General features: G+C 42.7%; 1 protein-coding gene across 2 annotated transcripts in view; it reads right to left on the reverse strand.

Annotated features, from left to right (window-relative positions):
- LOC140725205 (regulator of microtubule dynamics protein 3-like) overlaps nucleotides 1-23,150 on the reverse strand; it is a 294,527-nt gene extending 271,377 nt beyond the window's left edge. For both annotated transcript variants that reach the window (XM_073040345.1, XM_073040344.1), the window contains exons 1-2: nucleotides 22,642-23,150; nucleotides 3,502-3,688 (exon numbers count right to left, since the gene is read on the reverse strand). In XM_073040345.1, coding sequence (XP_072896446.1) covers nucleotides 3,502-3,688; nucleotides 22,642-22,849 — 395 coding nt within the window. In that variant the 5' untranslated portion in view covers nucleotides 22,850-23,150. The remainder of the gene's footprint in view (nucleotides 1-3,501; nucleotides 3,689-22,641) is intronic.
- Nucleotides 23,151-27,604: the final 4,454 nt, after the last annotated feature.

Here is a 27,604-nt window from a genome sequence, read left to right on the forward strand (position 1 = left end):
TTACGACGTTAGATTATGTTCGTTCCTCTGACAAACCAAGTATTTTGTAGACAGAGGACCCTGCTGATGTTAACCTTCTTGACCTTCATTGCTGATCACAACTTCAAAGCTATGGTGTCTTCCTTGCCACCATAGCTTTGAAGTTGCCCAGGTGGATTAATTTGTCTTCCTCTGGGATATGGACCACTATATTTCCAAAGCTGAAGTTACTCCATATTGGAGTACCCTAATCCTACAATCATACAATGTTTACAAATTACACAGGGGATTGTTCAGACGTTGTGCAAACTTATTCTTGTTAAGATGCTATTCAAGTTTCACTCTGAAGACAGTGTTCCTGCTCCAAGTTGTCCTCCTAACGATAGCATAACCTCTGATTAAATTGAACATCTCCTCCTGTCATGTTTTGCTCAGTGTGCCAAAATTGAAGTGTTTGAATTTACAAATGATGATAGCAGAACATATTCAGATCTATCACTGTTGGGCGACACGAGTGAATCTGCAGATGCTGGAAATAAATAAAAACACAAAATGCTGGCAGAACTCAGCAGGGAACTCATCAATGGGAGGAGGTAGTGACGACATTTCGGGACGAAACCCTTCATCAGGAGTCCATCACTGTTGGGACTGTCTTAACATTTCAGGCTGCAAATTTCATTTTGTGGAGTTGAAGATGCCTGGGCATGATTTCTCTCAACATGACCAGCTATTTGAGACCAAACAAAAAACTGGGCAACCTTTTGGCAGAGCACTTGCTCTCAATAAACAACAGCAATCCTGAGCTTCTGGTTGCATATCACTTGACTTCCCTTTCATGTCTGTCTTCAGTTCTTCCACTACCATGGTAAGGCCATATAAGAACTAGAAGAGCATATTCTGCTTGGGAAGCCTACAGCCTAATGGCATAAACACTGAATTTTCCTGCTCTGAAGTCTATCCCTTTGTTCACCTTTTTCATTCAGTAAAATGTAAAGGGATGGCACAGAAGCCTGGCAGTTAACGTAATGCTATTACAGTGTCAGTGACCCTGATTCAGTTCTGTCACTGTCAGTAAGGAGCTTGTGAATTCTCCCTATGACAGAGTAGTTTCCTCCAGATGCATCAATTTCCTCCTACATTCCAAAGAAGTCCAGGTCAGTAGGTTAATTGGTCACATGATTATAATTGGGCAGCATAGGTTCATTGGGCCAGAAAGTCCTGTTACCATGCTGTATTTCTAAGTAAAAAATAAATAAATATAAAACTAAAAGATACAAAGACAAGAAAGGCTGCAGATGCTGGAAATCCAAAGCAACACACACAAAATGCCAGGAGAACTCAGCAGGTCAGGCAGCATCTGTAGAAATTAATAAATAATCAACATTTCAGGCTGAAACCCATCTTCAGAGCTAAGGAAAAGGGAATATGCCCGAATAAAAAGGTGGGGGGAGGGGAATGAGGCTACCTGGAAGGTGATAGGTGAAGCCAGGAGGGTGGGAAAGGTCAAGGACTGGAGAAGAAATAATCTGAGAGGAGGGCGGGTACTCAGAATGTATGTGGCACAACCGGCAGGTGTATATGCAGACATTTTTAATCTCTCCTTCATCCAGCGTAGAGTGGCCTCCCACTTCAAAACATCCACCATTGTCCCTGTACCTAAAAAGACCAACTGAACAACTGGTGTCCTGTGGCACTCACCTCAATAATAAGCAAATGCTTTGAGAGGCTGGTCAAGGATTACATCTGCAGCATGCTATCACCTGCACTGGACCCATTATAATTTGCCTACCGACACAACCAATCGACAGATGATGCAATAACCACAGCTCTACACACTGTCCTTACACATCTGGAGAAGAGGGATGCATGTGTGAGAATGCTGTTCTTGGGCTACAGTTCAGCATTCAACACCATAATTCCCTCCAGGTTCAACAAGAAGGTCAGAGACCTCAGCCTTCACCCTGCCTTGTGCAGCTGGATCCTGGACTTCCTGTCAGATCACCAGCAGGTGGCAAGACGGGCTCCCTCACCTTTGCCCCTCAACACAGGAGTCCAAGAGTCCCTCAGGACTGTGTCCTAAGCCCCCACCTTTACTCTCTATACACCCATGACTGTTGCCACCCACAACTCAAATCAGCTAATTAAATCAGCAGGCTGGTGGCGTAGTGGCATCAGCACTGGACTTCAGGGTGAGAGGTCCCGAGTTTGAATCCGGCCAGCTCCCTTGCACGCTCTCCATTCGTGCTGGGTTAAGAGCTGGGTGATCTCTTTAAAAAAAAACTCACCCGGCAGAAGGCAAAGGCAAACCACTGCTGTAACTTGCCACATACATGATTTCCCAATGTGTCAGAGCAGCAGAGGGAAATCATCCGCCAACTGGAAAGTCCAGATGCAACCTACCGATGACGGCGGCGATGATACTTCATTGATTGGCCTTATTTCAAATAAAAACGAGGCAGCCTACACAGAAGAAGTTATCATCCTGACACAGTGATGTCATGAAAACAACCTTTCCCTCAATGTCGCAAAAAAAAAAAGGAGCTGGTTCTGGACTACAGGAAGAACAGAGATAGGCTCACCCCTATTGACATCAATGGATTTGGGGTTGAGAGGGTGAACAGCTTCAAGTTCCTTGGTATACACATCACCGAGGATCTCACTTGGTCTGTACATATTGGCTGTGTGGTGAAAAAAGCGTCATGAGTCCCCAAATCCTAAGGACTTCCTACAGGGGCACAATTGAGAGCATCCTGACTGGCTGCATCACTGCCTGGTATGGGAACTGTACTTCCCTCAGTCGCAGGACTCTGCAGAGAATGGTGCGGACAACCAAGCACCTCTGTAGACGTGAACTTCCCACTATTCAGGACATTTACACCAATAGATGCGTAAAAAGGGCCTGAAGGATCATTGGGCACCCAAATCACCCCAACCCACTGTTCTAGCTGCTATCATCTGGGAAATGGTACAGTAGCATTAAAGCCGGGACCAACAGGCTCCAGGACAGCTTCCTCCACCAGGCCACCAGACTGATTAATTCACGCTGACACAATTGCATTTCAAAGCTATATTAACTGTTCTGTTGTATATCTTGCTGTACATACTGTTCATTACAAATTACTATAATTTGCACATTGCACATTCAAACAGAGATGAAGTCAATTCAATAGGAGAAAAGGAAGGAGAAGGGGACCAGGGAAAGTAACGGGCAAGTGAGAAGTAGTAAAAGGTCAGAATGGAGAACCTATTAGATTCTTTTTTCTTCAGCCCTTGGCCTTTCCCACCTACCTGGCTTCACCTATCACCTTGCAGCTAGCCTCTTTCCCCTCTCCCCAACTTTTTATTCAGGCATCTTTCCCCTTCCTGCTAGGTTCTGAAGAAGGGTCTCGTCTGAAACATGGACTGTTTACTCTTTTCCATAGATGCGACCTGACCTGCTGAGTTCCTCCAGCGATTTGTGTGTGTTGTACAAGATACAAATGTTATTGTGCATGAGAAATTTTTAAAACAAAAAAAAATTACCTGACATCGTCGGCAATCTGATCTGTCATCCCATTCAGGCACTCCGAAAGTTCAATCACCTCTTCTTTTAGTTCTCTCACACATTTAAGTATTACATCTAACTGTTCCCATATTTCTAGCTGCTGTGCTTTCAGTGCTTCACTGTTGCTGTAATTATCTGCCAATTTTGTTCGTCTTTCCATCTTCACTAAACAAAAAAAAAGTAAATGGTTGAATAACATTAATATGCTGTTAATCTTTTATTCAATGTTAAGTTGCAAAAGAACTAAGATTTATATTCATTTAATGACACAATATTTGCATTGACTTACTGGCCCATTAAGTTTGAGTGTTTTTAGCTATTAAAAAAAATCTCAAATGTCACTGTTTTTACATACAAGTATAAATGGAAATTTCACAAGAGTAGTCCTCAGACCAATGGGTGTAAATGTCAGCATTTTTTTAGCTTGAACTATCAGAGTCAAATGAGAGTGCACTGCTTTAAACTTAACAAGTCTGAAAGCAAAACTGAGCTTTCACAGAGGTTAATGGTAGAATTACTCTACTTATTAACTGATAATTGCCTTGGGTTATTAGAGATATGAAACTTTCACTTTAAACCAGTTTGGTACTTGTTATAATAATGATGTGAGACAAGGTTTCCACGACGTTGATGAATGACATTAAAGGAAGATTGACTGCTGCCAAAAGCAAATAATTATGAATTGATGAAGAATTTTAGGTGACATCTACTTGATGTTAGTACACCTACCTTTTTCCTGAGTGTTTACTTTAATGGCAATTTAAGAAAATAATCAAATGTTGTGTCACAAATGATCCCTAGAATTTAAAGTGCCACAATTATACTATTAGACTATACAAGCTGCATCAGTTTGAATCAGTGTCTCTGGATGAAGCTTAATATTGCATAATAATCACACAATAGCACCTGATGTAATGTTATTGATGTTGAACCAGTTGACAATGATTGCACCAAAGGCACTGTCCTGAGGTAAACCTGGTGAACTCATGAACTACAATATTGATATCCTGATGCACATCAGTTTTTTTACAGTCTTCCAATATTATAAATTACAAGTCCACTGCCTTCAGATTCCATATTTTAAAAAAACTCAGTCACTAAACTCATCCTTCTCTTTGTATAACATTATCAGATTATTCACAATTGGTCACCTATCCAACTCAGAGAAAAGCTTCTCTTCTCACATCCTTCCCATTATTAAACCCATTAATTAACAATTTCATATAATGATCTCATATTCCATCAAAGCTGTCAATTCTGCCACTGACAAAAATAGTTCAAGCTATTCCAGTTTTCCAAGTTAGCCTCTTATCCTTTGCGCTCTGGAAATCTGGGTTCATCCAAATCCAAAGAGCTGAGCTTAAACACAAGACAAAAAATTCTGCCTTGTTTAAAGATCTCCAGAATGTTTTGTCAACATCTTCCGAAATTTTGTGCTTTTGCGCATCAATTTCCTTTACAGCATCATTGGTGGCCTTTTCCAAGTGAGGCTTTGCACAAATTGCTTTCATAATCATTGTACCATTCTTCCATTTATATGCTCCTGAGGGTATGCCTTTGTGCTGTTTCCTATGCTAAAGGCTATAAACATAAATATAATCTGTTAGCGTAGGATGAGGCTGGTGCTCTGCTCAATTAGCTTTCAAATACACCATTGATAAAGACAAATCTGTTTCGGCTTTCCTCTGACATTCAGTTCAGATATTCATGTTTCTAGAAAAGTAGGGATAAAGTCTAGAGCCCAGTGGCTCATAAAACAGAAAACTGGAAAAATTCAGCAGCTCAATCAGCATCTGTGGAGGCAATAGATGTAAATTGGCATTTCAGGTTGAGATCCTGCATCAGGACTAAGAATCCAATTGTTATTGTTTGAGTAAGTAGATTACAACCATTTTCATGGGAAAACACTGATATTTGGGATGAGATATCAGTGTAGCGTCAATATATGTTCAAGATACATTGAAGCAACAGGCCTGAATCTGTCTTTGACATCACTGCTGAGTTCTTGATAATGATCTTATTTTGGAAAGAAGGGAGACCATTGAAGCCAAGCCTAATAGATGTCAATACATTGGTTTATGCATTTCATTTGGTTGCCAAGAAATTAAAAATCTGCAGAACATCAAAAAGCAACAAGTCAAGGTCAGAGGAAGTAAACAAAACTTTGTGGATGAAAAAATGGAAGCTATTTTTTTGTGAGATTGTTCCTACATCACCATTTTGTGAACTGGTTCCTGCTCAGCAATGGCTAGATCAGAGTAATACAAAGTATATATAATGAAACCTCTAATGGTAACCTGCAGACTTGTGAAAGAGCAACCTGTGTCTGAACTGAAGTAATCTGAGCTCTGTCTGAGCTGATCTAGCTGTAACTGGTTTATGAAGAACCAACTCAGGAAAAATCAAGGAATGTTAAAGGCAATACAAATCTAATCAGGCAAGGCCAATTGTCTCTGCCTGCTCCTGCCACACTGAACTCATGTCCTCATACCTCAACTCCATTTTATCCCCATTGAATTAGCCCCTCCCCAACTATATCTGTGACACATCACATACTTTCAATCTCTTCATTATTTTTCAATTCCCTAGCTCTAGCCAATTTTCTCCATGGATGTCCAGTCCCTAAACACTTCTATCATCCATAAAGACCTAAAGCTCTCTGCTTCTTTCTCAATAAAAGAACTAACCAGTTTCCCTCCTCCACCACCTCCCTCTTCCATAGGGCAGAACTGGCCCTCACCCTAAACCATTTTGCCTTCGGCTCCTCGTACTTATTCCAGACTCAAGAGGCACCCACATGGGCCCCAGCTATACCTGCCTTTTTGTTGGCTATGTAGAACAGTTCATATTCCAGTAATGCTCTCAAACTTTTCCTGCCCTATATTAATGACTGCATTGGTGTTGCTTCATGCTGAGTTTGCCAGTTTCATTAAATTCTGCCTCCAACTTCCACCTACCCTTAAATCTACTCGGTCCATTTCTGACACCTTCCTCCCCTTTCTCAATTTCTGTCTTCAACTCTGGAGACAAAGTGCTGACCAACATCTTTTTACAGACGTAATGATTCCCACGGCTATCTTGACTATACCTCTTCCCACCAGGTATCCTGTAAAAATACTATTCCCTTTTCTCAGTTCCTTCATCTCTGCTACATTTGTTCCCAGAATGAGGCTTTCTTTCCCTAGACATCCACACTCACCCCATCGTCCTACCATCTTAATCGCCCTAACCTACCAAGAACCTCTGCTTCCAACACATCATTCTTTGCAAATCCGCTGTCTCCAAAAGGATCCTACCACTAAACACATCTTTACCTCCCCCACCTTCTGCAGAATCACTCCCTCCATGATTTCCTTGTCTAGTCATCCCTCCCCACTAATCTTCCTCTCAGCACTTATCCCTGCAAGCAGCCAAAGTACTACACCTCCCTCACCTCAATTCAGAGGCCCAATCAGTCCTTCCAGGTGAGGGAATACTTCACCTGCAAATCTCCTGAGGTCACCTATTGTATCTGATTAGGCCTCTTCTACATCAGTGAGACCATCATAAATTGAGGAAATTGCTTCATTGAGCACCTCCACTCCATCTACCAAAAGTAGTACTTCCCAGTGGCCCAACATTGGAATTATGATTCCCTTCCGACGTGTCGGTCCATGGTCTCCTCTTGTGACACAATGAGGCCACCATCATCGTGGGTAACCTCCAACCCAATGGCATATCGATTTCTCCTTCTGGTAAAAAAAAAACTCCATCCCACACCCCTCTTCTTCTATTCCCCACTCTGGCCTCTTACCTCTTCTAACTTGCCTATCAGCTCCCTCTGGTGCCATTCCCCCCCCCCCTCCAGGTTTCAGCCTTAAATTACAACTGTTTGTCCATTTCCATAGAGGCTGTTTGACCTGCTGAATTCCTTAGCATTTTGTGCAAGTTGCTTTGGATTTCTAACATCTGCAGAATTTCTTATGTTTAACAAAGGCAAATCCTTATTAGTGAGAAGAGCAATGAAGGAATCTGTAGCCTTGGGCCAAAGTGAATGAAAGTGAACACAGACTCACTAGATAAACTAGAATCAAGAGAATTGAAATATAACCATGCAGAGCTAATAAAAGAGAAAAGAGATGAAGGATTTCAGATGTACAGCAGTGAAAGCTCCAGAGCCTACCTATTGCAAGGAATACCCTCATGCCTTGGGCAGGAAGAAGAAAGATTCAATAGGAAATTCCTATTTTGGTGTTATAAATTGGAGAGGAGAGGAGAGTAGTCCGGGTAAGTATTAGTACAAAAGAAACAATAGTATTCAGGAACCCAAGTCACTGGCCCAGGGTCAACATAATTTATGCGCTACTTGCCTTAATACAATAAATTGTGAGTCTTGAATTAACTAAAATTTGTGTGGTCATTTACCTAATAAGAGCTTTGCATTTGTCAAAGAAATGTATAAACCTCTTTAATTATTCTTCATAACAATTTTAAATACAGCTTAGATAGTAATACTCTCACCTGAGTAGGCTATGAGATCAATTCATACACAAGTTTTGGCATAAAGTCTGAATTGATATTATAGTTGATTACTGAAAGAATACTACTCTGTCAAAAGTACAGCAGTTGGAATTCAATTCAGGCTTTTTCTTTCCCTCTTATCAATGTTAAAATAATATTTCAAAGAAGACAGCAATATTTCACAGCAAAGCAGAGTTCACCTCAGTGTCATGGCCAACATTTATCACATGCTGGAGAGAGTGCAGAGGAGATTCACTGGGATGTTAACCAGTTTGGAGGATTTTAGTTGTGGGGAGAGATTAGAAAGGATAGCTTGGTTTCTCTGGAATGAAGGAAGTTGAAGGGTGAACTGATAGGATCATGAGAGGAACATATAACCTTATGAAACGCATAGAAATAGTTGACAGACAAAATCTTTTTCACTGAAAGGGTTATCAAAAACTGATGACTATGAGACTGTTTTGAGTTGGTAGACTGGGCTATGTGCAAGAACTCAGAGGGCTTGATTGAATATGCCACTGTTGCTACTGATTTATAAAGGTACTCGTGGACAAGCATCCCCACAAAGCCATTCAGTCTTCCCAAGCAGAAGCTCTGGATGAATCAAGAGATTTGCAAACTGCTGAGGGCTAGATTGGTGGTGTTTAAGGCTGGTGATCAGGGAAAGTACAAGAGCTACACTCCAGAACGACCTCCAGAAGGTCATTTCAGGTGCAAAGTGATAATTCTGGACTAAACCTGAATCACAGAGGGATGCTTGACAACTGAGGGAAGGCTTGAATGCCATCACCTCCTACAAAGCAAAACCAAACAACATAAATAGCGAACACGAGGAAATCTGCAGATGCTGGAAATTCAAACAACACACACAAAATGCTGGTGGAACACAGCAGGCCAGGCAGCATCTATAGGGAGAAGCGCTGTTGATGTTTCGGGCCGAGACCCTTTGTCAGGACTAATCGAAAGATAGTAAGAGATTTGAAAGTAGTGGGGGGAGGGGAAAATGTGAAATGATAGGAGAAGACTGGAAGGGGTGGGATAAAGCTAAGAGCTGGAAAGGCGAAAGGCTGATTGGCGAAAGTGATACAGAACTGGAGAAGGGAAAGGATCATGGGACAGGAGGCCTCGGGAGAAAGAAAGGAGGAGTGGGGGAACACCAGAGGGAGATGGAGAACAGGCAAACAACTAAATATGTCAGGGATGGGGTAAGAAGGGGAGGAGGGGCATTAACAGAAGTTAGAGAAGTCAATGTTCATGCCATCAGGTTGGAGGCTACCCAGCCGGTATATAAGGTGTTGTTCCTCCAACCTGAGTTTGGATTCATTTTGACAATAGAGGAGGCCATGGATAGACATATCAGAATGGGAATTGGACGTGGAATTAAAATGTGTGGCCACTGGGAGATCCCACTTTTTCTGGCGGACCGAGCGTAGGTGTTCAGCGAAACGGTCTCCCAGTCTGCGTCGGGTCTCACCAATATATAAAAGGCCACACCGGGAGCACCAGACGCAGTATACCACACCAGCCGACTCACAGGTGAAGTGTCGCCTCACCTGGAAGGACTGTCTGGGGCCCTGAATGGTGGTGAGGGAGGAAGTGTAAGGGCAGGTGTACCACTTGTTCCGTTTACAAGGATAAGTGCCAGGAGGGAGATCGGTGGGAAGGGATGGGGGGGTCGAGTGGACAAGGGAGTCGCGTAGGGAGCGATCCCTGCGAAAAGCAGAAGGGGGGGGGAGAAGGGAAAAATGTGCTCGGTAGTGAGATCACGTTTGAGGTGGCGGAAGTTACAGAGAATGAGAATTATACGTTGGACCTGGAGGCTGGTGGGGTGGTAGGTAAGGACAAGGGGAACCCTATCCCGAGTGGGGTGAGGGCAGATGTGCGGGAAATGAGGGAGATTCATTTGAGAGCAGAGTTGATGGTGGATGAAGGGAAGCCCCTTTGTTTAAAAAAGGAAGACATCTCCTTCACCCTGGAATGAAAAGCCTCATCCTGAAAGCAGATGCAGCGGAGACGTAGGAATTGTGAGAAGGGGATAGCATTTTTGCAAGAGACAGGGTGGGAAGAGGAATAGTCCAGGTAGCTGTGAGAGTCTGTAGGCTTATAGTAGATATCAGTAGATAGGCCGTCTCCAGAGATGGAGACAGAAAAATTCAAGAAAGGGGAGGGAGGTGTCGGAAATGGACCAGGTAAATTTGAGGGCTGGGTGAAAGTTGGAGGCAAAGTTAATGAAGTCAACAAGCTCAGCATGCATGCAGGAGGCAACGCCAATGCAGTCGTCTATGTAGCGAAGGAAAAGAGGGGGACGGATACCCGTATAGACTTGGAACGTGCACTGTTCCACAAAGCCAACAAAAAGGCAGGCATAACTGGGACCCATACGGGTGCCCATGGCTACACCCTTGGTTTGGAGGAAGTGGGAGGAGCCAAAGGAGAAATTATTGAGAGTAAGAACTAATTCCGCTAGATGGAGGAGAGTGGTGGTAGAGGGGAATTGGTTAGGTCTGGAATCCAAAAAAAAGTGAAGAGCTTCGAGACCATCTCGGTGGGGGATGGAGGAATATAGGGACTGGACGTCCATGGTGAAAATAAGGTGGTGGGGGCCAGGGAACTTAAAATCATTGAAAAAATTCAAAGCGTGAGAAGTGTCACGAACATAGGTGGGAAGAGATTGAACAAGTGGGGATAAGACAGTGTCAAGGTATGCAGAAATAAGTTCAGTGGGGCAGCAGCAAGCTGAGACAATAGGTCTACCTGGACAGGCAGGTTTGTTGATCTTGGGTAGGAGGTAGAAACGGGAAGTGCGCGGTGTGGGAACGATGAGGTTTGTGGCAGTGGATGGGAAATCCCCAGAGCTGATAAGGTTGGTGATGGTATAGGAGACAATGGCCTGGTGCTCCTTAGTGGGGTCATGATCAAGGGGTAAATAAGAGAAGGTATCAGAGAGTTGTCGCTGTGCCTCGGCCAGGTAGTCAGTACGCCAGACAACAACAGCTCCCCAGTTATCAGCAGGTTTTATAGTGAGGTTGGGATTGGTGCGGAGGGAGCGGAGAGCAGAGCGTTTGGAAGGAGTGAGGTTGGAATTGGAACACGGTGTGGTGAAGTCGAGACGGTTGATGTCCCATCGGCAATTAGCAATAAAGAGATCCAGAGCAGGCAGAAGACCAGAGCGGGGTGTCCATGAAGAGGAGGAGGGTTGAAGACGGGAGAAGGGGGTCATCGGTGGGGGTAGGAGAGTCCTTGTCAAAGAAGTAAGCTCAGAGACGGAGCTGGCAGAAGAAGAGTTCAGCGTCATGGCGTACGCGGAACTCTCTGAGGTGTGGGCGAAGGAGGACAAAGCTGAAGCCCTTACTGAGGACAGAGCGCTCTGCCTCAGAGTTGAAGGTCGGAGGGAATGGTAAAGACCCGACACGGATGAGAGATGGGGTCAGAGGGGGGAGAGAGGCTGGTAGTGTCAGTGGAGAGGGAAGGGTTGGGGTGAGAGGAAGATGGAGCCTCTGAGGGCCCAGGAGCTGACGATGGGATCTGAGGGAGAGGGGATTGCATAGTGGTGGTGGGGGAAGGGGAGATGGGAGTCACAATTGCAGCATGTGAAGACCCGGCCTGGAGTTCAAGGCTGGAGTCGCAGTTGGTGGTTGTGCAATCGCTTTGAAGCTGTCCATGGCCGTTGGAACACGCGGTGATGGCGCTGGAGTCTGGGTTTTCAATATGCTCTGGGTTGTTGGGGCAGCCGAGATCGACGGCCGAGGCTAATCCATGGCCATTGGAACACGTGGTGATGGTGCTGGAATCCCGATTTTGAATATGCCCTGGGTTGCTGGGGCAGCCGAGATCGACGGCCGGCGTGAATCCATGGCTGTTGGAACACGTGGTGATGGTGCTGGAATCCAGATTTTGAATATGCCCTGGGTTGCTGGGGCAGCTGAGATCGACGGCTGGGACCGGAGACGCGATATGAAGACCATGCTCTGGGGTCTGCAGATGGAAGATCTTGCGATCCTTGCAGGACGTGATAAAGTCAAAGAAATGGCGATTGCAAGCATGGATCTGACGGAGGATGAAATAACGGACAGGTCCATTGCAAATGGAGAAAAAGTGTAAATAGCAATGAGATTTTGCTCCCAGATAGGTTCAATGCCTTTTATGATTGATAAGACATAGAAGTACATTTATGAATTCCCACAGCCCCCAACAAACCCATTTTCTGAGGCTGACATGACAGCATCCTTCATGAGGGTGAATCCACAGAAGGCATCTAGCCCAGATGGCAAACACTGCCAAGTATTGCAGACCTATGCTAATTGACTGTCTGGTTTATGGACATCTTCAACCTCTCACTTTGGCAACCTGAGGCAGCATGGTAGTATAGCACTTAGTGTAATCACTTTACAGTGCCATTACATTGATTGGAGTTCAATTCCCACTGCTGTCTGCAAAAAGATTATACATTCTCCCCATGACCATGTGTGCTTCCTCCAGGTGTTCCTCTCACATTCCAAAGACAAAGGTTTGGGTTAGTGAGTCCAGGGCATGCTATGTTTGCACCTTAAAGTGTGCTGACACTTGTGTGCTGCTCCCAACCTAATCCTCAGACTGTGTTGGTTTGTTGACGTAAATCAATTCATTGTACTGTATGATTTGATGTACACATGACAAATAAAGCTAATCTCCCTTAATCACCATCTACTTCAAACAAGCATCAATCATACATGTGCCAAAGAAGAATGTGCTAATCTGCCTCGACGGCTATTGTCCAGTAGCACTTATATCTACCATAATGAAGTGCCTAGAGAGGTTGGTCATGAAGCAAATAAACTCCTGCCTTAGGAGTGACCTGGAACTGCTTCAATTTATCTACAATCACAACAGGACAACAATAAATATCATTTCATTGGCTCTTTACTCAACTTTGGAACACTTAGACAATAAAGGATATGTCAAGATGCTCTTCATTGACTGCAGCTCAGTATTCAACATAAGCTCCAAGACTTGGGCCTCGCTACCTTCCTGTAAAACTGGACCCTTGATTTCCGCATAAGTAGACTCTTCCATTCTCACCATTAGTACAGGCGCACCACAGGGCTGCCTGCTTAGCCCTGTTCTACTCACTTTATATGTACGATCGTGTGGCCAAGGAGACTGAAAATCTGGTTAAGTGGTGCCTGAACTACAACCTATCACTCAACATCAGCAAAACCAAAGAGCTGATTATCAACTACAGGAGGAAAAAGCCCAAGGCCCACAAGGCAGTCCTCATTAGGGGAACAGAGGTAGAGAGGGTCAGAAGCTTTAATTTACTTAGCATTTACATATCAGAAGATCTGTCCTGGGACTATCACAAAGAAGGCACTTCAACTTTCTTAGAAGTTTGCATAGATTCGGCATGCCATCAAAAACTTTGACAAACGTTTATTGATGCACAGTGGAGAAAATCCTGTTTGCATCACAGCCTGGTATGAAAACACCAATGCCCAGCAACAGAAAGGACTACAAAAAGTGGTGGATATAGCCCACTCCATTACACGCAAAACCCTCCTCACCACTGAGTACATTTATGTGGAACAATGCCACAAGAATGCATTGATCAAAGACCCCCACAATCAAGGCCATGCCCTCTTCTCACTTTAGGTCCCACATCACTAGATTTAGGACAGTTATTACCCTATAACCATTAGACTCCTGAACCACCATGGATAATTTGTTTCACCAATACTTTGAACTGAATCTATGGCCTATAGATTCACTTTCAATGACTCTGCTACAACTCATGTTCTCAGTATTATTTTTACTTACAGTTCGCCTTGTTTGCATATTAGTTGTTTGCTAGTCTGTTTATGTATAGTTTTTCAGTAAAATTGTGTTGTATCTCTTTTTTCCTGTAAATACCTAGAAGAAAATGAATCTCAAGATAAAATACTTCAAACTTTAAAGTTTAAGGTGAAAGGAAGGTGTTTAAAGATCTGAGTGATAAGTTTTTTTAAAAAGAGTGGCTGGTATCTGGAATGCATTGTCAGAAGAGGTGGTGGAATAAAATACAATTATTACTTTAAAAGACATTTAGACAGACTCTTACAAACATAAAGATAACAGATTTAGGGAACCTTGGTGTTCAAGTGATATTGAAGCTCTGGTTAAGGAAAAAAAGGAGGTGCACAGCAGGTATAGGCAGGTAGGAACAAATGAGGTACTTATGGAATACAAGAAATGCAAGAGAACACTTGCAGGGGGGCTAAAACACATGATGAGGTTGCTCTAGCAGATAAGGTGAAGGAGATCTTAAATAGATTTTTTGCATCAGTATTTACTCAGGAGACAGACACAGAATCTTCAGTAGTGCGGCAAAGCAGTAGCAAGGTCATGGACCCTAAGCAGATTATAGACAAGGAGGTGTTTGCTGTCTATAGACAAATTAAGGTAGACAAATCCCCAGAGCATGATAAGCTGTCCCTTAGACCCTGTGGGAAGTGTGCAGAAATTGCAGAGGCCCTAGCAGAGATATTTAAATAATTCTTAGCAACAGATGAGGTACTAGAGGATTGGAGACTAACGTTGTTCCACTGTTTAAGAAAAGCTCTAAAAATAAATCAGACCTAACATCAGTAGTGGGAAAGTTAATGGAAGGCATTCTAAGGAACCATATATGAGTATTTGGATGGACAGGAACTGGTTAGGGATAGCCAGCATACCTTTGAGAGTGGTAGGTCATATCTAACCAATCTTATAGAGTTTTGAGGAAGTAACCAGGAAAGGTGATGAAGGCAAGGCAGTGGATGTTGTCTACATGGACTTGAGCAAGACATTTGATAAGGTCCTGCATGGGAGGTTGGTCAAGAAGGTTTATTTGCTTGACTTTCAACATGATGTAGTAAATTGGATTAGATATTGGCTTTGTGGGAGAAGCCAGAGAGCAGCAGTAGATGGCTGCCTCTTTGGACGGAGGCTGTGAGTAGTGGAGTACCGCAGGGATTGGTGCTGGCTAACTGGATCGGCAAATTTGTGAGTGACACTAAGAGTGGGGTGTAGTGGATAGCAAAGACTAGCAGAGCTTGCAATGGGATCTAGATGAGCTGGAAAAATGAGCTGATAATGGCAAATGGAATTTAATACAGACGAGTGTGAGGTGTTGCACTTCGATTGGATCAACCAGGGTAGGTCATATACAGTGAACTGTAGGGCACTAAGGAGTGCAGTAGAACAAAGGGATTAGGGAATACAAGTCTATAATTCATTGAAAGTAGCAACACAGGCAGATTGGGGCTTAAAATCAGTTTTTGGCACATTGGCCTTCATAAATAAAAATAATGAGTACAGGAAATGAGATGTTATGTTGAAGTTGTATAAAAATTGGTGAGACCTAATGTGGAGTATTATGTGCAGTTTTGGTCACCTATTTACAGGAAAGATGTAAATAGATTTGAAAGAATACAGAGAAAATTTACAAGTATGTTGCTAGGACTGTTGTACCTGAGCTATGAGGAGAAATTGAATAGGTTAGGACTTTATTATTTGAAATATAGAAGACTGAGGGGAGTTTTGATAGAGGTACACAAAATTATTAGGAGTATAGATAGGGTAAACTCAAGCAGGCATTTTCCACTGAGGTTGTGTGAGACTCCAACTCGAGGTCATGGTTTAAGGGCAAAAGGTGCAATGTTTAAGGGGAACACAAGGGGAAACTTCTTCACTCAGAGCATCAAGATTGTGTGGAATGAGCTGCCAGTGCAACTGGGGGGGGGGGGGGTGCAATACTGGAAGTTCAGGAAATCTGTGTTCATGCCATCAGATTGGAGACTACCAAGACAGAACACAAGGTGTTGCTCTTCCAGCCTAACCGTGGACTTATTGTAGCAGTAGAGGCTATTCACTGGCATGTCAGAATGGGAATGGAAAGGAGAATTAAAATGGGTGGCCATGGGGAGATCCAGAACCAAGATGTCTTCCTCCTTCAAAGAAAAGGGCTTCCCTTCCTCCACCATCAACGTTACGCTCAACCGCATCTCTTCCATTTTGCGCAAGTCTGCCCTTACCCCATTCTCCTGCCACCCAACCAGCCTCCAATTCCAGCACAAAATTCTCCATAACTTCTGCCAACTCCAACAGGATCCCACCACCAAGCACATCTTTCCCTCCCCCACTTTGCTTTCTGCCTGGAAAGCTCCCTACGCATCTCCCTTATTTATTTGTCCCTCCCCACTGATCTCCCTCCTGGCACCTATCCTTGCAAGCGGAACTAGTGCTACACCTCCTCCCTTACTACCATTCAGGGCCCTAAACAGTCCTTCCAGGTGAGGCAACACTTCACCACCGAGTCTGTTGGGGTCCTCTACTGTATCCGGTGCTCCCGCTGTGGCCTCTTGTATATTGGTTAGACTGATATAGATTGGGAGACTGTTTCGCTGAGCACCTACACTCTGCCCGTCAAAAAAAGTGGGATCTCCCAGTGGCCACCCATTTAAATTGCACTTCCCATTCCGACATGTCAGTCAATGACCTCTTCTACTGCCACAATGAGCCCACTCTCAGGTTGGAGGAGCAATACCTTATATTCTGGCTGCATAGCCTCCATCCTGATGGGATGTACATTGATATCTCAAACTTCCGATAATGTCCCCCCCCCCCCCCACTAACTATTCCCCGTTTCCCTCTGTTACCTTATCTCCTTACCTACCAATCACCTCCCTCTGGTGCTCCTCCCCTTCCCTTTCTTCCATGACCTTCTGCCCTCTCCTATCAGATTCCCTCTTCTCCAACCCTTTATCTTTTTCACTAATCAACTTCGTAGCTCTTTACTTCACCCTCCCAGTTTCACTTATAACCTACTACCTTGCATTTCTTACTCCCCTCGCTCCACCTTCTTACTCTGACTTCTCGTCTTTTTCTCCAGACCTGATGAAGGGTCTTGAGCCAGTGTTAACTGATACTCTTTTCCATAGATGCTGCCTGGCCTGCTGAGTTCCTCCAGCATTTTGTGGGTGTGTTTTCTTGTAAAATTTGTATTTTTCTTGTGAATGCTGCTTTATTATGCTATGTGCCTGTGGTGTTGTCACAAGTAGGATTTTCATTGTACCTGTAAACAATGAAAACTTGACTCTGACTTTGAACTTGGCTGCAACATATCTGCATACAGTACATTCCAGATTCTAACCGCACAGTGTATTAAAAAGTTTTTCCATTAAGTTATTCTTCTTTTTCCTTTATACCTATGACCACAGTCCCCAACTCTCCTCTGGCCACTCAATGTTCACTTTGCCTAGACCTCACATATTATTGTATATACTTTGATCAAATTTCTCCTCAGCCTTCATTTCTTTAAGGAAAACAGGCCCAGACTCTAATTAATACTTGTGACTATAGTCCTTAATTGCAGGAACGATTCTTGCAATTCTTTCTGGCTCCTTGCTAATGCCTTCATATCGTTCCTATAATGAGGTGACCAAAATTGTTCCAGTTGCAGCCGAATGTGTGTTTTATAATGGTTTGGCATGACCACCTTGTTTTTATACTCTCTGTTTCTATTGATAAAATCCAGTATATGCCTGATAAACAGCTTCCTCAATTTATCCTACCTCTTTCGATAACTGTGAACCCAATAGCCTCAATCTCTCTGCCCCAAACCCCTTTTAGAATAGTATTCTTTATCACACATTAGTTCTTACATCTATCTCTGGCTCCATCCTCTTTTTAATTCGCTCCAGTTCAAAAATGAAACATACATAATATCCATTGCCCACTGTTTAGCCAACTTTCTATTCATGCTATCAATATTCCTTTCATCCAAATGCTTCAATTTTGCTGATGTGACAACATATCAAAAACTCTTTGAAAGACTATGAACATCACATCAACTAAGCTTATCAAAAATTCTATCAAATTGTGTTTAATTACTTTTTCCTTAAAGCTGAAACAGCTTGCTTTAATTAATTATTTTTCCTTCCCAATTATGTCCTGAATTTTGTATGTCTTTAGAAAGTTTTGCCATCTATAAATTTGCCAGTCACACAATTGTTGGCAGAATCTCAGATGGCGATGAGGAGGCATACAGGAGTGAGATAGATTGGTTGATTTAGTGATGTCACACAACAAACGCGCTCAACATCAGTAAGACCAAGGAATTGATTGTGGACTTCAGGAAAGGGAGGTTGAGGGAACACACACACTAGTCCTCTGAGTACCAGCAATGGAAGGATGAGCAGTTTCAAGTTCCTGGGTGTCAACATCTCTGAAGATCTATCCTGGGCCCAACATATTGATGCATTATGAAGAAAGCACACCAGAGACTATATTTCATTAGGAGTTTAAGGAGATTTGGTATGTCACCAATGACAAGAGCAAATTTCTACAGATGTACTGTGGAGAGCATTCTAACTGGTTGCTTCACCATCTGGTATGGAGGGGGCATTGCACAGGATCAGAAAGCACTGTGGAAAGCTGTAAACTCAGTCAGCCCTGTCATGGGTACTACAAGGACATCTTCAAAAGACAATGCCTTTAAAAGGTAGTATCCATCATTAAGGACCGAGAACGTTTCTTTTTCTTATTACTACACTCAGAGGTGGTACAGGAACATGTAGGCACACTTGAAGTTTCAGGAACAGCTTCTTTCCCTCCACTATCAGATTTTTGAACACAAAGAACACATGAATACTAACTCACTATTTATGTGTGCATGTCTTATCCTGACAGTGTATTTTAAGTATTATACTGTACTGCTGCAGCAAAACAACAAATTTTATAACATGTCAGTGATAATAAATCCAATTTTGATTCTGAAACTAAATGGCTTAAAGTTGTTGTGCTTATCTTTAGACCCTTTTCCCATAAACCAAGGAAGCAGTATTTACTACCAGTCCTTATCCACCTCCTAGCACCAGCACCTTATCTAACAAGCATTAAAAGATTATGGTCAGTGTACTCCAAATTGCCTTTTGCAGCCAAGGTTAAGATGCATTTTTGCTTTTCTTTCCCCACTTCCTTTAAGCTCACTACAGTAACCGTAATATACAATATAACTTAAGCCAAAAATGTCAGTGGAATACCTCTGATAATGCAGCAAAATTAATGAAGGCCTTTTTGATGTATGTACATAAGAACCCATGACGCACTAGATCCAAATATATTTCTCATTCTGCACCTTCAAGTACATTATCTTGTCATTACTAAATTGACATTTGAAGGATTTTCCAAAGCTCCTTGCAGACCAAGAGCACATTTCAAATTATTCACTCTTTTGCTTTAAAACACATAAGGTAGTGTTATATGTAAGATCAGGTATACTTTTTTGTATCCCTAATTGAATATATCCCTACAAATATTAAATAAGTGACATTATCACTAGCTCTTCAACTTGCTGACTAGATCTTGTTTATATGATACATAATAGCATCTTTCAAGTAGTTGTAAGTTAAAAGGAAATCAACTGAAGTTTGAAAATTGGGTTGTCTACTTTATTAATATTCTATCAGGATCAATGACATAACTTAATGATTACATCACAGGTATGAAGAGAATAAATTAGAAATTTTTCAAGCACTAATTTAAAAAAGTCATGTTTTTGTAAAACAATGCTGCAGAATCAGTTATCAGCTTGCCATTTAGTCCAGAGTGAGAAGTGAGGTGGTGAGTTAATTTGGAAGATTTATATTTATTCAGAGAATTATGCACAAGCAAGTACTGTATGGAACACTAAAGTACATTATGTGTAGAGGTACAGGGAGAAACTATGCATCTATCCATCTAGATGATGCCATACATAAGCACATTGAGGCAGTAAAGAAATAGAATGCAGAACATATATTGCAGTTACAAAGAAAGTATACATAAACAAATAAAGTACAAGAGCCACAACCAGGTAGATTGTGAGAACAAGTGCATGAGAGGCAAGTTCAGAGCCTGATAACAGCAGGTTAAGTGTCCTAAAGTCTCTTCTATATGCTTTCAGACTTTTATATCAAAGTAGTAAGAATGACTGGAGTGGGATCCTTGATAATGTTTGCTGCTCTCCCAAGGCATCAGGAAGTACAGATGGAGTCAATGCAAGGGGAGCTGCTTTACGTGATGGATTGTGCTGCATTCATTACTTTAATTATCTCAACTTCTTTTTGTCCTCCTTGATTCAGTCGATTCCCACCTACATCTATGACACTTCGCATGGTCTCCACCATTTCATTAACATTCAGTTCCCCACCCCTGACCACCTCACTTTCACCACAGACATCTAGCCCCTGTATCTTCAATGCCCCATTAGGAAGGCCTCAAGGTTCTCCACCTCTTTCAAGACAACACACCAAACCAGCTCCCCTCCACCCCACCCTCTTCCTTCTGGCAGAACTGCCACACACACTTGCAGCTTTTCTTTTGGCTCCTCCTACTTTTTCCAAACCAAAAGGTTAGCCACAAGCCCCATCTATGCCCATGCCTTTTTGTCAGTTGCGTGGAACAATCCACATTCCAACACTGGTAATGCTCCCCAACTCTTTCTCTACTAGTGAAGATTACATTGGTGCTGCTTTCTGCACTCATGTAGAGCTCATCAATTTCATAAACTTCACCACCAGCTTCCACCCTGCCCTCAAATTTACTTGGTCTATCTCCAATAACTCTCTCCCCCATCTTCATTTGTCTCCATCTCCAAAGACAGGTTATCTACCCACTTATTTTACAACCCCATTGATTCAGGTACCATCTTCTTCCTACCCTGTCTCTTGCAATGATAGTCAAAGGAGAGTCAGTGTATGCTGTTTACTTGGATTTTCAGAAGGCCTTTGACAAGATGCCAACATGATACTGCCAAGCAAGATAAGGGCCTATGGTATTACAGGAAAGATACTAGCATGGACATCAGATTGGCTGAGAGTGGGAATAAAGTTGTGCTTTTCTGGTTGACTGCCGCTAACTAGTGGTGCTGAACAAAAGCCTACTATTTTTCATATTACATACTAATGATATGGCTCTGCATTAAACCTGTTTCTGCACCTCTTCCCTTACAACCATTCAGAGCCCTAAACAATTATGCATTATTCTAGCTAAGGCACCACTTCACATGTGAATCCAGAGTCATTTATTGTATCTGTGCTCCAGGTGCAACCTCCTCTATACTGCCAACACAGGGTGGGAGAAAGCATCATGGGAGTGCACCATCAAATACCTTCCCTCTGTCCAATGTAACAGCCAGAACCTCTTGAGTCTGCTATTTTAATTCCTCTTCGCATTCCCAAATTAATACATGTCTGCCTAAGGCCTCTTCTACTGCTATGTAGACACCGGTTCAAATTGGAGGAGTAACACCTCATATTCCATCTTGGTAATCGCCAATCCGACAGCAACCTCAATTTCTCCAACTTCTGGCAACCACTTCCCTCTGTTCCTATCACCTACTTTACTTTCCTTCATCACTTTTACCCCTTTATCCCTTCTCTTTCCCCTCCCCATGTCTTGCCTGTCATCTACTCCTTCCTCCCTCTGCTTCCACACTCCCTTCCTTTTATTTCACAGGATACTAAAGATCAAAGTAAATTTATTATCAAAGTACATACATGTCACCATATACAATTCTGAGATTTGCTTTCAGTAAATTCAATAGCCATAATAGTGTCAATGAAAAACTGCACATGTCCTCACTCCTTGACTACACTTCTTCCTACCCTATCTCTGGCAAGGATAGTCAGTATAAAGTGCAAAGTCCACATCAATCTTGTTGCTGCCTGTCCTACTAACCTCTCCTAGCATCTTTCTTCTTCAGCCCTTTGCCTCTTCCACCTGTCACTTCTCAACTTCACACCATTCCCTTCACACCTTCCTGCTCTTACTTAAATTCATATATCACCCGCTAGCTCATGCACTTTTCCCTCCCTCACCTTTTCATTCTGGCTTCTGTTCTTTCTTTCTAGTCCTGATGAAGAGTCTCAGCCTGAAGTGTCAACTGTTCATATCACTCTATACTACAACCATAGACTGCAAGACATAGGAATAGAATTAGGCCATGTAGCCCATGGATTCTACTTCCCCCTGTTCAACCATGGCTGCTTTATTTTCCTCTCTCAACCAGATGCTCCTGCCTTCTCCCTTACTAATCAATAATCTATAAACCTCCTTTTTAAATATACCTCCACATCAATTTGTGGCAATGAATTCCACAGATTCACCACTCCCTGCTAAAGAAATTCCTCCTCATGTTGCTGCCTGTCCCGCTCAGTTCCTCCAGTATTTTGTGTGTTGTTCCAGATTTCCAGCATCTGTAGTCTCTCTTATTAGATTCTCTGCAATTTGTGGCCTTGGGCACTGCAGGCAGTACTGGAAATTCTAATTACCTTTTGTAGCTGAAACATATTCACTAAATCAGTTCCCCATATTCCCTTCCGCTCATATTTTAAATGGATTACAAAACAATTGAACATGTTTGTAGAGTTGAAAGTGCCCTATTTGAAGAGAAATTGTTGAATATTTTGATGCGAGAAACCCCGATATTATCAACTACAATAACTTGAAATGGGGAAGAGAGTGCATGGGTTAACAGTATAGAATGCAAACAAGGTGGATACTATTTGCGGGCAGGAACGCTTATTTATACCACAAAATGATTATAGCCACACCAACAACACCCACTCAGCTTTATCGCTCACCTTCTTGGCCCCGTACTGCCGACCGTCTATGTTTCAGTTCACTCCAGGAAAACTCCCGTTTTTTCTGGAAGTGCCTCCTTCCCCATCCCTTAGTGTAAGCCAGGTACATGAGACCGAAACCGGCCATTGCCCCTATGCCCAACCCGAGACTAATGCGGGGCTTACAGATGATTAGCTCCTCGCTCATTCCACTCTCTATGAATCTCATCGTTTACTCTACGTGGTGCAGGTGGGATAAATACAGCTGGAACAGGGATGAAGACGCTAACTCTACACCTGTCCTTGCCCTGGAAGCCCTGCCCCTCCTCACGTGAGCCGCCCGCGCTCCTGCGCCAAGGTACCAACGCCACTCGAGTTAACGGTCGCGCTCGTGCTGGCAAGCGACAACCGTCAGCGCCTTCATCACTCGGACATCCCCTGACAGGAACCGGCGGCTCCGATCTCTAAAGGTCACTGTGGTATTTCTGCCGCCCGGCTCGCCCTTTCCCCCGGTCGTGTCATCGCCGAAGTACCGCGCGGCGGCGGGCAAAACGGAACGGCCTCCTTTGTTCTGCCGAATAAAGAGTCCTCCCGCGCCCCCCACCCCCCGGAACCGCCGGAGCTCCAACATAAGTTCCGCATCGCCCTGCTCCAGGCTCTGTTGTCAAGTGTCACAGCAGGGAGCCGGTGTCTTTCAGGCATTACTAGAACATTGATGGTTTACCATTTCACATTCCTAAACACATTTGCCGTGCTGATTTACCAACATGAAAACAGAAGTCTTGGAAATCTGACTCCTGCTATCACCTGCTACCCCAGTCTCAACACTTCTCAATCCTCCCTTGTCTGTTTCCACCTATCACCCTCAGTCTCAACACTTCCCCATACCTCAGGTCCTTTTTAAACTTTTCCTCTCTCACCCTAACATATGCCACCTAGTTTTGGATTCCTTTAACCTGGGGAAAGGATTCTTACTATCCACTTTATCCATGCTTTCATAATTTTAAACATTTCTGTAAAGTTTCCCCTCATTGTCCAACGTTCCAAGAACTGAAGACCTAGCCTGTCCCTTTCCTTATCATTTAGACCAGGGGTTCTTGACCTTTTTTATGCCATGGAGCCCTACCATTAACTGAGGGGTATGTGGGCTCTAGGTTGGGAACTCCTGATTTTAGACCTTCTAGTCCTGGCAACATCCTCATAAACTTCTCTGCATTCTTGCCAGTTTAATTGTGTCCTTTCTATAATAGTGACCAAACTGTACACTGTATTTCAACTGTGGCCTCATCAATGACTTATACAGCTGCAATATAATGTCCCAGCACCTGTACTCGTCACCCTGCCTAATGAAAGCCAGCATGCTAAACACCTCTTCACCAAGCTGTCTACCTGTGTTGCTGCTTTCACTGAGCTAAGCACTCCTACTCCTAGATCTTTCAGTTCCATTACTCTCCTTAGAGTCCTCCCATTCTTCGTCCTAGTATGTCCTAGTTTTGTGAGCATTTGTAATTACCTGTAGTAGTTGCATGTTTTCTTGAAGTTGTTCTATACAGAAGTACTCATCCAGAGAAGCATGTACTCTTCTCGTCAATTAAAATAAAATTCCTATTATTTCCACCAAAGTGGATGATCACACATTTTTCCACATTATATTCCATCTGCCATGTTTTTGCCCATTCACCAAACCTATCTATAGTATACCCCCTGATTTCTTCCTGCATCCTCTTCGGAGCCAACATTACCTTCTGTAATATCACACCATGTGAAAAAGATTGGAAACAGCTTCTCCAAGCACCTTTGTTTCATCTACCACAAGAAGTGGGATCTCCCAGTGGCTGCCAATTTCGATTCTACTTCCCATTCCCATTCCAGCATGTCAGTTCATGACCTCCTTGACTGTCAGGATGAGGCCACACCTCGTATACCATTGGGGTAGCCTGTAACCTGATGGCATAAACATCGAATTCTCAAACTTCTCGTAATTGCACCCCCCACCCCCACCTTCACCATTCCTCATTCTGGTTCTCTCTTTCACCTTACTTTCTTAGCTGTCCATCCCCTCCCTCTGGTGCTCCTGCCCTTTCGCTTTCTTCCATGGTCTTCTGTCCTCTCCTTTCGGATTTCCTCTTTCTCTAGCCCTTTATCTCTTTCAGCAATCAACTTCCCAGCTCTTTACTTAACCCCCCTTCCCTCTCCCAGTTTCATCTATCACCTGCCAACTTGTACTTCTTCCTCCCCTTCCTATACCTTCTTACTCTGACTTCTCCCCTTCCTTTCCAGTCCTGATGAAGGGTCTTGGCCCAAAACATCAACTGTTTACTCTTTTCCATAGATACTGCCTGGCCTTCAGAGTTCCTCCAGCATTTTGTGTGTGTTGCATATGAAAAAGGATTTTTTTTCCAGGTATCTTGTCTAACATTTCCCCCTTATTAACAGCTGATATTTTATTTAACAAATTTATTTTTATCAAGATGCTATCAAGCAAAACTTGACACTCAGTCACATGTAAAAACACAAAATGCTGGCAGAACTCAGCAGGCCAGACAACATCTATGGGAGGAGGTAGTGACGACGTTTTGCTGCCTTTGAATTCAGTCACATGTGTATGTATTTGTGTACAATTGGCCAGAAACTTGGGAGAGACTGAGACAGACTTTTAGTCAGGAATTCCAGATCTTGAGACCAAGGCAGCTGAAAACCTGAACAGCAACCAAGATGTAATCATAAAATGGTTACAGCGCAGACGAAGACCATTTGGTCCATCAACCAGTACCCGTTTAGTAGTCACGTTCTAATTCCGAAGTATTGCAATATTTTTTACTTAATAAAATTATTTATTGAAATCCATACTTAAAACCTTCCCTGTCATCTATTCAAGCAGTGAATATAGCTGTTCACTGTATTTGGAGGGGGTTGGGGGTTGGAGTCAGAGTCATCATTGTGTCTTTTGGCTATTTTACCAATCCCTGCAAGCCTGTATCCTCTGCTTTTTGACAGTTTTGCTAAAGGTGGCAGTTTATACTACCTGGATTCTATATGATTTTGAACAGTTTTATCAAGCCTCAGTGTAATCTTCTCTCCTGGAAGTTGTATCAACCTCATCTTCTCAGTGTATTAACATAACTGAGATACCTTTTTTCACAATTTAAGGTATTTTTGTCCCTTTCTTAGATCTGCATATTTTTTCTAAATTGTAATGCCCAGAATTGGGTGCAATAGTGCATTTGAAACCAACTATGTTTTATAAAGGGTAATCAGCTTTCTTTTATACTCTCGGCTTCTATTTATAAAACAGCGCCTATATGCTAATAAAGTTTTAATTACTTACTCAATTTGTTCTGCCATCCTCAAAGACTTGTTCACATATATATCCTCAGTTCTTTTAATTTATGCATAATTTTTAAAATTATGTACTTTATATTGCCTCCCCCACCTGGATACATCTAATTTACCTACTGCTGGTCTTCCCCTTCCCCTCATCTGGTTCCATCTATCACCTACCATCCTCTGATCACCCCACCTTCTGACTCATAGAAATTTACTTACTCGCTCTCTCTCTCTCACCCTCAGCTTTTATGCGGGGTCTCAGCCCAAAACGTCTGCTGCTTAACGTTTGCAAAACGTCCCTTGCCTTCACAAATGCTGCTTGACCCACTCCAACAGTTTTTATTTGCTTCAGAAGACATTAATGTGGCTCCAGAGTTGCATATTCATAAGAATAACAAGTTTCCTTTCTTGAACTAATTGTATTTTATCACATCACTGTAATTATGTGATTGTCATTACTAATCTCAGCTTTTTATTAAGAATCTGCTTAATTTATTTATTTAGCTGAAGTTCAATTCACTAGCTGCCAGCAGCTGTGAGAAACTACATTATGTCATTACTTTTTATCCACTTGAAGGGGCAATCATGTGGCTGCAGTGTTGCATACTGACAAGAATGGCAAATTTCCTTTCCTGATTTAGTTGTATTTTAACAGTTTTATATCTAAACTGCCAAGGCCCTTTTGATTTAAAGTGGTTCAATTTTGCTTATGTACAAACCCCATTTCCAGAGAAGTTGGGATATTTTCCAAAATGCAATAAAAACAAAAATCTGTGATATGTTAATTCACGTGAACTTTTATTTAACTGACAAAAGTACAAAGAAAAGATTTTCAATAGTTTTACTGACCAACTTAACTGTATTTAGTAAATATACACAAATTTAGAATTTGATGGCGGCAACACACTCAACAAAAGTTGGGACAGAGTTAAAATAAGATTGAAAAGTGCACAGAATATTCAAGTAACACCAGTTTGGAAGACTCCACATTAAGCAGGCTAATTGGTAGTAGGTGAGGTATCATGACTGGGTATAAAAGTAGCGTCCATCAAAGGCTCAGTCTTTGCAAGCAAGAATGGGTCGTGTCTCACCCCTTTGTGCCAAAATTCGTGAGAGAATTGTTAGTCAGTTCAAAAGGAACATTTCCCAATGCAAGATTGCAGAGAATTTAGGTCTTTCAACATCTACAGTACATAATATTGTGAAAAGATTCAGAGAATTCAGAGACATCTCAGTGTGTAAAGGGCAAGGTCGGAAACCACTGTTGAATGTGCGTGATCTTCGAGCCCTCAGGCGGCACTGCCTAAGAAACCGTCATGCTACTGTGACAATTATAGCCACCTGGGCTCGGGAGTACTTTGGAAAACCATTGTCACTTAACACAGTCCATCACTGCATCCAGAAATGCAACTTGAAACTGTATTACACAAGGAGGAAGCCATACATCAACTCTATGCAGAAACACCGGCGAGTTCTCTGGGTCCAAGCTCATCTCAGATGGACCGAAAGACTGTGAAACCATGTGCTGTGGTCAGATGAGTCCACATTTCAGCTAGTTTTCGGAAAAAACGGGCGTTGAGTTCTCCGTGCCAAAGATGAAAACGACCATCCTGATTGTTATCAGCAAAAGGTGCAAAAGCCAGCATCTGTGATGGTA

The sequence above is a fragment of the Hemitrygon akajei genome, chromosome 3 (assembly GCF_048418815.1).
Source record: "Hemitrygon akajei chromosome 3, sHemAka1.3, whole genome shotgun sequence".
In the NCBI taxonomy this organism is placed as follows: Eukaryota; Metazoa; Chordata; class Chondrichthyes; order Myliobatiformes; family Dasyatidae; genus Hemitrygon; species Hemitrygon akajei.